The 13,076-nt window shown below is 44.7% G+C and overlaps 2 protein-coding genes across 2 annotated transcripts in view; both read left to right on the forward strand.

Annotated features, from left to right (window-relative positions):
* The window catches only part of PHC3 (polyhomeotic homolog 3), a 395,745-nt gene that overhangs the window by 287,269 nt on the left and 95,400 nt on the right, over positions 1-13,076 (forward strand). The window lies entirely within an intron of this gene.
* On the forward strand, positions 5,608-7,482 carry ACTRT3 (actin related protein T3). The gene is made up of 2 exons (XM_081955590.1): positions 5,608-5,779; positions 6,480-7,482. Exon 2 carries the CDS (start codon positions 6,520-6,522, stop codon positions 7,396-7,398), a length of 879 nt encoding a protein of 292 aa, XP_081811716.1. The 5' UTR covers positions 5,608-5,779; positions 6,480-6,519; the 3' UTR covers positions 7,399-7,482.

Here is a 13,076-nt window from a genome sequence, read left to right on the forward strand (position 1 = left end):
TTAATATAATGCATTAGTATATAATTGATTACAGTCAGCATATTAGTTCTATTATTAAATTCAATCAAATTAAACATTACAGTATAAAATCCAAATATAATTCCATTTTCACTTTCGGTCAGTTTATAATAATATGATTTTCTTGTTTATTTTTGTGATCTGAGTCTTCTTGCTATTGCCCCATCTCCCTCCACTGGCAGAGCTCTGGCCCCTCCCGTGTCCTGCGTGTCCGTTGTGGTATCTGGTGGTTTCTCTAGGAATGTTTTATTTTTTTCCATAAAGGCCTGCGCCTCTATGGGTGAATTAATTCTGATTCTTGTCTCCTCCCAGAATATCAGCATACCTTCAGGCATCAACCATCTAAACCACACCCCTTTCTGGTATAATTTATTCGCTAATTGCGAATAATTTTTTCTTTTTTCTCTAATCTTCTTAGGGATCTGCTTCAGAATGGTTATCTCCATATCATGATATATCAATGCTTGCCCCCTTTGTACACCCAGAATTTCATCTCTTGTGCTTTTTCTAAGAAATTTAATATGAACCTCCCTGGGTACATTGTGTGTTCTAGCGTAAGCTGAATTCACTCTATAAACCAGATCTATATCCCACCCCATCTGTTGTTTTTCTTTGTGTGTGTAGTCAACCAAAATGTTTGTCATGATGTCCCTTATATTTTCCCCATCTTCTTCTATAACATTTTGAAATCTAAGATAATAGGACATTCTCTCAAATTCTAATTTCATCTGTTGGATGTCAAGATCTTTGTTCCCTTTCTGCACAGCTTCCACCCCCCCCCTCACCTCCTCCACCCCCCCTTCCACAAGATCCAGTCTCTGTGAGTTCTTATAAATTTGGGCTTGATTTTCTTTAATTTCATCTTTCATTTCCCTTAGCTGTTTCTTGATTTCCTCCTGGCCCTGTAAAATTTGTTGAAGCATTTGTTGAAAGTCCATCTCTATAGTCTTAGGTTGCATCAGTTCTGTTATCTTGGACTGTGTGGCTGGACTGGATGTTACAGATGTTGGAGCAGATGTGGCAAAGCCAGATTTCCCAGGAGGTGGTCTTTTGGATGCCATCCTTTATAACATTAGAAGTTCAGTCCATATATAAGATAAACAGTTAGAAAAGAAGGGTAGCCAGGTGAGGTCCGGGAGCAGAAGAACCAGGCAGAAGAGAATCTCTCTAATAAGTCTGGCAATAGATGAAAGGTTTCCCCTAGAAAGTTCAAAAAGACCAATCCACAAGAGATTCCTCTGGGAGACACGGAGACAAAGACCGGAAGCCTGAATTTTAAAGGTGGAGTCAGGTTTCACAGTTCATAAAGACAACGGAAGTGTGCCATCTTGCCCTGCCAGTTTTGGGCACAGAGGCATATCAAAGTTTTAAAAAGTTCCAAAGGTCCTCAAATCTCAGTAAATAGTGAAATTAAATTGCAAAGAAAATCATCCAACCTGGGTGAGGCTTCATTCGTTGGCTCTCCCCCCTCCTCCTTCCCCGGGGGCTGAGAGCAAGATTATTCCTCGCCGCTTATCCAAGGGGGGGGGGAAACCCCCCTCCCTCCAGCCGCGCCTCCAGAATACTCCGAAAGTTATTTAAAGAAAGCTAACTAGTTCTTTGTGCAAAATAGGGCATGAAGAGAGAAGCAGCCTCACCGCACCGCAGCTGCTTCCTTCACTTGCTTCATTCTCCCGACGGCTTTAGCGAGGCGCGAAGCGCAGAAACGCGAGGCGCCCTCCGATCTAGCTCCCCGGTGCCTTGGGCGCGCGAGAGACCTCCCGCCGGCCGCCGCCGATGCAGGAGCTCCCCGCGATGCCGCCCCTCCGGCAGGACCCCTCTGAGGGGTGTCCTGTGCCCCCCAAGGAGTGGGGAAGCCCACCGGAGAGCCGGAGCGGGCAAAGAGCTGCCCGTCGCCGCTGCCGCCGGAACCGGAACTCCAAGTCCACAAGTCTTAAAGCTGTCAAGTTTTAACACCCCTGGGGGTTTTTTTCTAAAGGATTAGGGGTGCAAGAGTCTTGTAACTTGACAGCTTTAAGACCTGCGTGCTTCAAATGCCAGAGTTTCTGAGCCAACATTTTGGTTGCTAAGCAAGAACGTTGTTAAGTGAGTTTCACTACATTTTACAAGTTGGCCATGCCCACCCAGTCACATGGCCGGCAAGCCACTCCCACAAAGCAGGCCACACTTACAGAAGAGGTTCTAAATTTTTTTGAAACTGCACCAAACCTATTTGCCCAATTGACCTTCAATCAAAATAGACCATTCCCTTTTTCTCAGATCTTAAGAGGTCTTTGTTTCAAGGCACAAAAATCTTTGAATCAAGACTGTAGATCAAGAAAGCTGTGCTTTGAAGTCTTTTTCAGCAAATCTTGGAACCCATAACAATTGGCTGTCATGCGAGTTGGGAACTGTAACCAATGCCAAACTGAAGGACCCCTTCAGGCTAGGAGAAGCAGATTTATTTCTTTCCCTCCCCCAACTTATTGGGGAGATGATTATTGGGATAACGAAAAGAATCTGTGTCCCAGAAAACTAAAGTGCTTCCAAAGAAGGTGCCACAGATTTAGCAACCTGGTTGTCAACCCAGTATTTTATTAAATACAGAGTCCCCGTCCAATGAGAAGTAAGTGATGGGTGAGATCCAAGTTCAAATTATTATTGTTATCCTAAGCAATGCTGGGGCTGCAATTCCTGAAAGCAGCAATTCTGTGAGGGCAGCTTCCCAACTAGGCTTAGGATCCGAGTTCTCTGCCGGAAGCCTGAGAGAATTGGAAGAGGAAGGCCAGATATCATGTCCCAAAAAGTCAAGATGGTGGCTGTGACCATATGATTAAGGCTAAATCTGTTTTTTTAATGCAATAAATTTTAAAGGCATAGAGAATTTCCATAGCACCATTGCAACTGTTTTAGCTCTTTTGACTATAGCCTGCTGACGCTCCCAATGAAGGCAGCAGTACTCGTGCATTTTATCTCTTTTTAGTGCAGGTTGGCGCATTTAAATATTTTTTTTTCCTTTTTCTGTTCCATTATCTTTGTGGATTGATCTGTTTACGGATATTGGCTAATTTCTAGACATAAACTTTCTAGATTCATCCCTCCCCAAGTACTTATCTCGTTTCAATTATTAAAATAAAAACCGTTCTTATCCAAAATTAGGCTTACATCAGCCCTGCACCCTCCACAATATCTTGTGCTCAATATCCAAAACTCCTGGGGAAGAGAACTATCCTGTTCTGCCTCAACCATCTTTTGGGTAAAAGAAGCATCTCCCCATTAAAAAATTATCTGCCGTAGTGCTTCATGCTTAAGTCACCCTAGTGAGAAATTGGAATGAGAAGTGCCAGCTTGTGTTATGTGTCTGTGCCTTTGGTCAAATTTAAACAGCTTCCCATTTAAATTACACGTCCCCCGAAGAGAAAAGACTAACCACAACTGGACAGTTCTTGAATCATGAAACAGACTTCACTGAGGAATGCAGAGAAAACAGAGCCACTGTATTCATCCTATCTTATCCAACCATCTATTCAAGGCCTTACAAAGCCTTGCTCAGAAGGTATCATAGCAACATGGAGGTCACAATAGCCTGAGCAACACCTGTCTGGAGAGATTGTTAGCCCTTAATCTTTCCCCAATATAAGACAAGCCCACTGGGGGTCACATGCTCTGTGCAGGAACGGGAAACATCAACCAGGGATGGGTGAGCTACCACCAGCTATAGTTTTAGACAATGGCTCAGGCCTGCTCAAGGCTGGTGTGGCTGGAGATAAGGAACCACGCGTCATCTTCACCAACTTGATAGGCCGTGCCAAGGCCAAGTCTGTAATGCTCGGTGCTGGCCAGAAGGATTTCTACATTGGAGATGAAGCACAAGCCAAAAGAGGGATCCTCTCCCTCAGGTGCTTTAGCAAACACTGGGGAATGTATAGGGGATAAGTAAGAGTTAGCTGGTCTGAGAATCATGTTGAAACTGTTTGCTTAGGGGAGGGAGTGACTGCAGAAAAAGGAATCCTAGAGGGATTAAAGGTTGAAATGATGATGTAAGAGAAGATGAAAGTACATGAACATAATTTTAGGCCAAGTCAATGACATCTATAGTGCCACAATGGAAAAGGGCTATTCTGTACAATAGAATGTCAATTTGATAGACTAATGCATTCTGTGATGATTGACAGCGAGTTCTGGCTTTGATCCATGTAATTGGATATTAACTCCATAACTGGCAGTAATTCGCAGTCTTTCAGATTGATCATGCTGGTTGGACCTACTACTGTTTGGAATTCAATATCTGGAAAGATATATGTTGTCCAATCAGGTGATATTAAAAGAAAATAGAAGTACCTTTGCTGGTTTTTGGAGGGCAATGAAAGCTATCGGAGATTCTTCTCTACCCACAAGAATAAAACCCTGATTTTCTACTATACTACATGAAAGGGTCACAACTACTCAATCTGTGGGTGGGAAATCATCAGGAAATTCCAGAATTAATATCAGAACCAGAACAGGTTAGAGGAAAACATCTTGGAAGAAGACAATGGCAAGCCATTTCTTTATTGGTGTTTCCTCTTGAGAGTACTAAATGAAGGAGACATAAAAAAATGTTTGTACACAGAAGATGACTTTCCTCAGATTGTAATCATTTCTCAAAATGGGAGGAGGGATTTATTTACTTGGTGTATGTCATATTGAATGTAATTTGTCAAATGAAAGATTGCTTCCTTTTCTATATCTTTGCTATTATTCTCTAGACTTATCCAAAGTATTATGGCTATTTTTTCCTTTTTTAATTTAACAACTGTCATGCTTCTTTTCCACAATTTTGCATTAACATACCAAATGTTAACAATCAGCTTGGGGTATGCTGTTAAAATCTGCCTGCTTATACAAAACGTTGAGGCTCAGTTAGAACATTGCATACTGTTTAATTAAGCATAACCATGGTTTAACTCTGCTAATTAGGAACTATAATCAAAATATGTGGTAGGCATAATTACCAAGTCAATTCATTTCTTTAAATTGCCTAGTTTGCAAAAGATTAAGAGCTGAAGCCAAAATGTCTATAGTCAAAGAGGTGTGTTTGTGTAAGATTTTCTCTGCCAAATTAGGTGCAATTGATTCTGGAAATTTTATTACACACACACACACACACACACACACACACTGCAGAAAGAGAGATTGTAGCAGCTAGAGGACCAAAGGAAGAGTTAAAAACCTTTTCATAATAGGTTAATCATGATCCTCTAGGAACAGATAACAAATAGTCTCCAAATATCACTGAGCTGAATGAGTTTCTATCTTTCTTTATCATTAACCATGCTGGGTATCAAACTCAATAATATTTCGATATGCACATGTTGCCCATTTCTGATCTACAGCAATTTATTTCACGAAGAATTTTCTACCCCTGTTGTAATGCATAAAAGAAAATCAATTGAAAATATAGTGATTTGTTTTCAGTTTCTATATGTAAAATGTTGGTGCAGGGCCTTTTTCTACTAGGAGCAACTTCACCCTACAAGGCTTATTAACATTTCATGAATATGCATTCCATAAAGATTTAAAGATGTTGCTCAACCTTTAGTCTGCTACAACTTGCAAAACCTTAGTAATTAGAACGCTGATAAATGACAAAGAGCCCCAGCTTCAGCAGTGAAATCCTCTGAAGTCTGCTACCGGTTTGGTGAGTCTGCTACCGAGCGCGTGCTTTGCACACATGCGCACCTGAGGCATGCCTGTGCAGCACTAAAAAAGCAACATTTTGAAGCCTTCCAAGTCTGCAGAGGTAAGTAGAACAGCGAGGGGTTGGGAAATATACTGTGCAACCCATTTAGATTAGCTAGAAAGGAGGAAATCCGACGATTCTAGCTAATATAAATTGCACGTCACAGCTGATCATCGCCCAGCTGCTTGTTGAAAATACTGGTTTGCCCAAACCGGTAGCACTTTTTACTACTGGTTCAAGCAAACCGGTCCGAACCGGTAGCATTTAACCCCTGGCCAGCTTCCATTCTAGTTAATCAAGGAAGCACCTTGGATGACTCTGACCAGTCATTACTTCTCAGCCCATCTGACAAAGTTATGAGAATTCAGAAGGGGAAAAAAAACGACTATACACACATCATCCCACATGTCTATAGAAGGAAATGAGGAATAAGCATCTAACTAACAAAAAGATAAAACAGAGGGCAACAGGTTAAACAACTACAGTATCAAGTCTTTCACAGAAGAAGCATTCTAAGATTATAAACTGGGATCCATGAAATCAAGATATTTGGAACTGAGATTTGACAGGGAAACACATCCTTTGTGAAATTTTAGAATTTTGTCTGCCCCTGTTCAAGTTGTTTTTAGATATGTGCATGCTTGTATGTCGATAGCACAAGCTGTACTGACATTAATTAAGCCATCTAGTATGTTCCCTAGATACGTTTACATATGACAATGTTGTAAGTTGGCGTCTAATTCATGTTTATATCCAACAGATATCCAGTAGAGCATGGCATTGTCACTTCCTGGCCAGACATGGAGAAAATCTGGAAGCATACTTATGAGAATGAACTGAGATTAAACTCCTGCACAAGGCCCGCACTGATCACCGAGGCACCACTTAACCCATTATCCAATCGCGAACAAATGACGAGGTTGCTCTTTGAAAAATTTGAAGTTCCAGCCCTCTACGTGGCCATTCAGGCTGTGTTGGCCCTCTACGCTGCGGGTCTCACGACAGGCTGCGTGATGGACTCTGGGGATGGGGTCACACATACTGTCCCGATCTTTGAAGGCTACTGCTTGCCTCATGCTGTTCTACGACTTGACCTGGCAGGCCGGGACCTTACAGATTATTTAATGAGAATCCTAAGAGAAAGTGGCATTGCCTTAGTGAGCACAGCGGAAAGGGAAATTGTGAGAATCATCAAGGAGGCCTTGTGTTATGTGTGCTTAAACCCTGAAGAAGAAATGTCTAAACAACCGACTGCAATAGAGAAAACATGGAAATTGCCTGATGGTCAGATTATTAAAATCCACAATCAGTTGTTTCGCTGCCCAGAGACCCTCTTTCGCCCATCTAACATTGGCATGGAAGCGCCAGGAATCGATAAGCTCTTATTCAATACCATCATGAAATGTGACATTGACTTAAGGACCACTCTGTACGCCAACATCCTTCTTTCTGGTGGCTCTAGTCTCTTTCCTGGGATTTCAGATCGATTGACTAAGGAGCTGATTCGCATGGCTCCCAAAGACACCGAAGTCCTGGTCCAAGCCCCCCCTGACAGGAAGATCTCTGTCTGGATGGGAGGATCCATTCTTGCTTCCCTCTCAGCCTTTCAGGAGATGTGGATTTCCAAGGAAGAATACGCTGAAGTTGGGCCTAACATAGTACACAGGAAGTGCTTCTAGATTCCTGTTGCATGGAAACATTTTTTATTTAAAATGCTGTGGGAAGAACGTCATGGAACACTTGGTGAGATTTATTGCCTCACCTTTTTGAAAGACAAATAAAGGTAACAATTCCACATCTGCTTCCCTAGGTTATATTTCTGTAAATATCCTACAATACAGTGATTCACTTAACAACTGTGGCGAGAAAGAAAGATGGTAAAATGGGGCAAAACTCACTCAAATGTCTTGCTTAGCAACATAAACTTAGGCTCAGTCGTGGTTGAAGATTACCTGTAATAATTCATAGAGAGCAATACTCTAAAGTGCTATGACACTATTGCCCTTGCTGGTTTAGATTAAGGCTGAAATGATATAACAGAAATAATGTAAAAAGTGTAGAAACGGAGGAACCAATCCTGTTTCCACTGCTTTCCACACAGAGATACAGAGGAATGCGGAAGTTAGCATTTGTGGTCTACATTTAAAAAAGGGAAAGGAAAACAAACCTTGTTTATGACAGAGCGTTCTCATGTTTCAACCTATTTTGTTTTAGCTTTATTCCAATTATTCACAACATCTTGGAGTGTTGATAAGGGGGCACAAGAAGGAATTTAGAGATTCTGTTCTGTTAGAAAAAATGTCCATCTGGGTAAGCCATCTAGGAGCATCTACTGGCTGAGATTTCTTTGTTAGCCAAAAAATCCGGAGCAAGTGTTTGAAAAGCACTTAAGCAGGAATAGGCAACCTTTGACTAAGGGCCTGGCCAAATTTTGTGTTTGTGGGTGTTTGTGGGGGGTGTTAGGATTGAAGATTGCAAGATGGGGAAAGAGACACATCATGTATGTTAGCATTGGGCTTGCTGGGAAGTTCTGGGCTGCATTTGCTTTTAAACTGTGATGTTGATTTTAGGTCTTAAAGTTTAATCCCAAAGTAACAATTTAACACGTTCAGTTTTCCTTCCATCAGAACAGTGTTGGAACTAATGTCCATCTGGATTCAGTTCCAAGTGGGAAAAAGACACTGTAAATATGGAGGCTATTTGGAAAGATGGTTCAATTGTGGACAGGATCAGAAACCTTGGAGCTTCTGGGTGAAAAGGGAAGAGATGCTGAGAGTCCCTGGGTTTTATACCCTTTCTGGGCTTTGAACTTCCTGGGGCACAGGAAGAGTATCCTGGTCACAGGTCATAGCTAGCTTTGTAGGTTGTCTGTGTGCTATGTTTGGTTGAAACATGGTGGGTGGTGCAATGAAGGGTAATGAAATGGCTCTGCCTGAAGGGGGTAGATCTTTGTTATGTAGAATAGACTGACACAGGCCTTAATGGCCCATTGACGAAGGGGGGGAGCTGAGTTTCTACATCTCTTTTTAGGGGAAATATTCTGCCTTTTTAATATTTCCTAAAATATTTCATTTTCTAGGAGTGGGATGGGTTTTAACTTCCTACAACAGGCTTGGGAGGACCATAATGGGTGGCTTAAAAAGCAGGTATAGCCACAGGCAGCCCACCCTTACAGGATTGCAAAAGGAGAGATGAGATTGTAAAGCCCTTATCAGATCATGCTTGTGCCTAAAATTGTGGAATGGTTGCAGGAGATCAGGAACTTTTCATCCTGTCTTCCCAAACTTGGGTAGCCTTTGTTCCTGCTGTTGCTATATGTTTCACAACAGAAATATGGCAACTCCATACTACCAGTCTTTCCCAACCTTGGCAAATTTGTGGTGCGTGGCTTTTAGTATCCAGAATCCCTCAGCCAGCACAGCAATTGCTGAGAATTTGGGAAAGTTGACATGGTGGAGAAACACTGACACTTTCTGAAGTTATACCCTTCACTGGGCCAGTTTGGTGCTGCCTCCTGCTTTTTAAAGAAATTGCTCATTTTAACATCTGCCTTTTTCAATAGCTGACCTAACTGATATCAGCTTTTCCCAGGCCTGATATTGTAATCCATCTCTTCTATAGAAGTCTGGATTATTGCATTTGCCATAGATCAGCCTTCCCTAATTTAGCACTGTAGAAGTGTAGGAAGTTAGCACCCACCTCTCTCTAGAGAAATGGAATATTTTAAAAAATATTAAAAGGACAGAATATTTCCTCTAAATGAGAGACAGAAACTCAGCTCCCCTCCACCTTTGTCAATGAGCCATTAAGTCCTGAGCCAGTCTATTTTACATAACAAAGATCTACCCCTTCAGCTCCAGGATGATGGGATTAAGGCAGTGATGGCGAACCTATGGCACGGGTGCCACTGGTGGCACGCGGAGCCATTTGTCAGGGCACGCGAGGGGCTGCCCTGTCAGCTGGCCAGCATGCATGTGCGTGCTGGCCAGCTGAGTTCATCCTTTTTTAAAGCCATTTTTCACCCTCCCCAGGCTCCAGAGGCTTTATAGGAGCCTGGGGAGGGCGAAAACAGCCTCCCCCCCCCCCAGAAGCCCTCCGGAGGCTTCAAGGAAGCCTCCTGACGGTCCCTGAAGCCTTCGGAGCGCGGAGGTTCATTTTGAGAGCTCCAAAGGCTTCAGGGACTGTCCGGAGGCTTCCCTGACGCCTCCAGAGGGCATCCAGGGAGGCAGGGGAGGCTGTTTTCGCCCTCCCCAGGCTCCTATAAAGCCTCTGGAGCCTGGGAAGGACGAAAAAAGCATGTAAAAATGGGAGGGAGAGCACCTGTAGTGTGCGCATGCACACTGGGGGCTGCACATTGCATTATGGGTGCGGCACGCCCGCACACAACCCCCCTGTGCTCCCCCCACTTATGGCACGCGAGCCAAAAAAAGTTCGCCACCGCTGGATTAAGGTATGATAGTATGAGCCCTTTACCCACCTCACCACAGGGCACCTGGGAAGATTTCCGTTCCTGAACTTCCGGTTTGCCCGTAGGGCTGGTTTTTTGCTCTCCGGAGGCTTCAGGGAAGCTCATGAAGCCTCCGGAGGGGCGGGGGAGGCTCTTTTCGCCCTCCCCAGGTTCCTATAAAGCCTCTGGAGCCTGGGGAGGGCGAAAAACGGCTTTAAAAAAGGGTGAACTCAGCTGGACAGGGCAGCGCCTCGCGTGCCCTGACAAATGGCTCCGCGTGCCACCTGTGGCACGTGTGCCATAGGTTCACCATCACTGACCTAGCAAATCAAGTAAGCCTGGGAGACAGCCTACAGATTTGCCCTGCATGGCCCCATGGGAGTCTGACAACCAATCAGAATACAAGCTCAAGTTCAAAGCCCAGAGAGGGCATAAAACCAGGGTCTTTCAACATTTCTGCCCTTTTTCTTCTTCACCCAATATCCTGGAGCATGTGATCACCTTTTCCCCCAGGACCTCAAACCATGTGGTCCTGTCCACCATTAAACCATCTTTCCAAGCAGCCTCCATGTTTCCAGTGTCTTTTTCCCCACTTGGAACTGAACCCAGAAGGACATTTCTTCCAACAGACGTTTGCTGGATTGCCAACTTCCAGAATTTCCAACCAGAGAGGAAGAAAAATCAGGCATTTATACTTCCTTTACGCCCATAGACACCAAGGCGAAGCCAAGCCAACTCTTCCCTCCTTCATCAAAACAGGAATCTAGTAGCACTTTTTCCAGCTAACGCATTTTATGAAAACTCATAAACTTTCCTGACCTGCAGCGCTTCACGAGATACTACATCACAATATTTATTTTTGTATTTAACAAACATGCACAGCTGCCCATCTACCAGGAGGAACGAGGAGCAGGTTTTTTTAAAGCATAGCAGTGCATTGCATAGCAATACATGGTGGAACATTGCATAGAAGTGCAGAGCATAGCAATGCATAGCATAGTAGTGCATTGCATACCACTGCAGAACATAGTGTAGAGCATAGCAGTGCATTGCATAGCAGTGCAGTGCATGGCGGTGCATTGCATTACAGAGGTACAGAGCATACTAGTGCATTGCATAGAAGTGCAGAGCATAGCAGAACATAGCATAGCAATGCATTGCATTGCATTAGATTGCGTTGTGCTCCATTGCATTGCATTGCATTGCACTGTGCTACATTGCATTGCCTAGTACAGCAATTCAAAAAAGCCACTTGAAGCACGGAAGCTTATGCTTTTTTTTTTAAACCGTGTTAGTGGGGGAAAAGGCGGTTCGTGTCCGCCGCATACCCCTCCCGCGATTTAAAGCACGAGGTTGCAAAAGAATCTTGGCAATTTTAAGATGTGCAAAGCCAACCCCGGGATTTTCCAAACCACGTGCCCTGCAGGAAAAAAAGACAAGCCCGGGCAGGTTCCGTTATAAAAAAAAAACACGCCAGAGAGAGAGAAAAAAAAAACACCCCGATGTCGTCACCCGCCTCGCGCCAATGAGAAACAAGGACTCCTCGCTCACTGCCCAATGGGACGCCGCGGAGAGAAAGTATTTAAGCTCCGGAGGCGGGAGGAGCCGCGCAGCGGTTTGGAGGTTCTCTCTACCATTCTAACCCTAACTCGCTGTCGGCTTCGACGGCGCTTGGCCTCGTTCGCTGTTTTACTCGCTGGCTTTCAGCGAACCGATGCTCCGAAAAAAACGCCAGCGATTCGGGGGGAACCTCCTCCTCCGCTAGCAGGCCACGCGTTTCCCCCCTTTCTCCGCCTTGGGCGTGCTGGCCGTTCTGAGCCGGCACCGTCGCCCCCGCTCGAGGCCGCGGTCAGCCTGGCCCGGGCCGCTGCTGCCGCGAAGGGTTCGGCCCTGCCTGCCTCGGGGACGGCGAGTCTCACCGAAGGGCGGAGGACCTGGGGGGAAAAGGGCTCGCAAGGGCCCGAGCGCGAAGAGCAAAAACGGGCGGCGTCTCCCGCCGCTCACCTTTGAGTAGTGGGGTGAGCGGTTGGCGTCGTCCGGACACTCCACGTTGAGACTCCCGGAGAGAACGGGAAGGGCTGCGGGTCGCCCAAGCGAGCGCTATGGCGAAGGCCTGCCCCTCTCCGGCTGTGCAGTGCTGCTTCCCCGGCATGGCGACGACGGTTTAACCCACCTCCACTATGGATTGGCCCCAAAACCGGCAGTTCCTTCTGCATCTCCCGGCCTTCGCCTGCATTGATTAGGTGGCGAATGGGGGGGGGCCTCAAAAGAGCAACGCGGGCCTCATCCCGAGGACATGCTTAGTCCTGCGTGCGAGTCCCAAAAGAACAGTTTTTAGGGGCTGTCAGACTCCTGAATGGGAAATAACTACGTAGTAGGATGGATTTGCACAACGTAACATACACTGGTGCAATGGGACTGGGAGTTTGTTAATATGATTTATTGGGTTAGGGATATTTTTTTTGTGTCTTCGTTGTGTTGGGGTTGCACTGAGGGAGCTCAACCATTCTCATTGTACATATGTTGTGCACTGACAAAGAATTGCTATTAAAAGTTTCTTTTTCAAAATGGCAACCGGGCTTTGTCTCCCCCCCCTTGACGTTTTGCATCTCGTGCAAGAAGCTTCCTAAGCTCACTGGAGAGATGAAGGTTCTTGGATGCCCTTTATTCAAGGGGGGGAAAGCAGTCCAGTTGCTTTTTTGAAAAAGCACTTTTGGAACAAACGACCTGGATGATTGAGAAACCTACACAGACATCCTGAGTGGTGAGGTTGGTTGGTTTATTAGTTTCTTAGACAACCGTCAGGCCTGGAGAAGCATTGGCAAATCCTTCATCTTTTTATGTTTTACACTCTTAATGAGAGCCCTCCAAATTGTAGCTTGCAAAAAAGTTTAGTAAATTTTTATGAAT

This window comes from Natrix helvetica (genome assembly GCF_964273705.1).
Source record: "Natrix helvetica genome assembly, chromosome: 5".
NCBI classification, from domain to species: domain Eukaryota; kingdom Metazoa; phylum Chordata; class Lepidosauria; order Squamata; family Natricidae; genus Natrix; species Natrix helvetica.

Excerpts from the sequence above, each read along its gene's own strand:
- ACTRT3 (XM_081955590.1), top strand. The coding sequence starts at position 6,520 with ATGGAGAAAATCTGGAAGCATACTTATGAGAATGAACTGAGATTAAAC.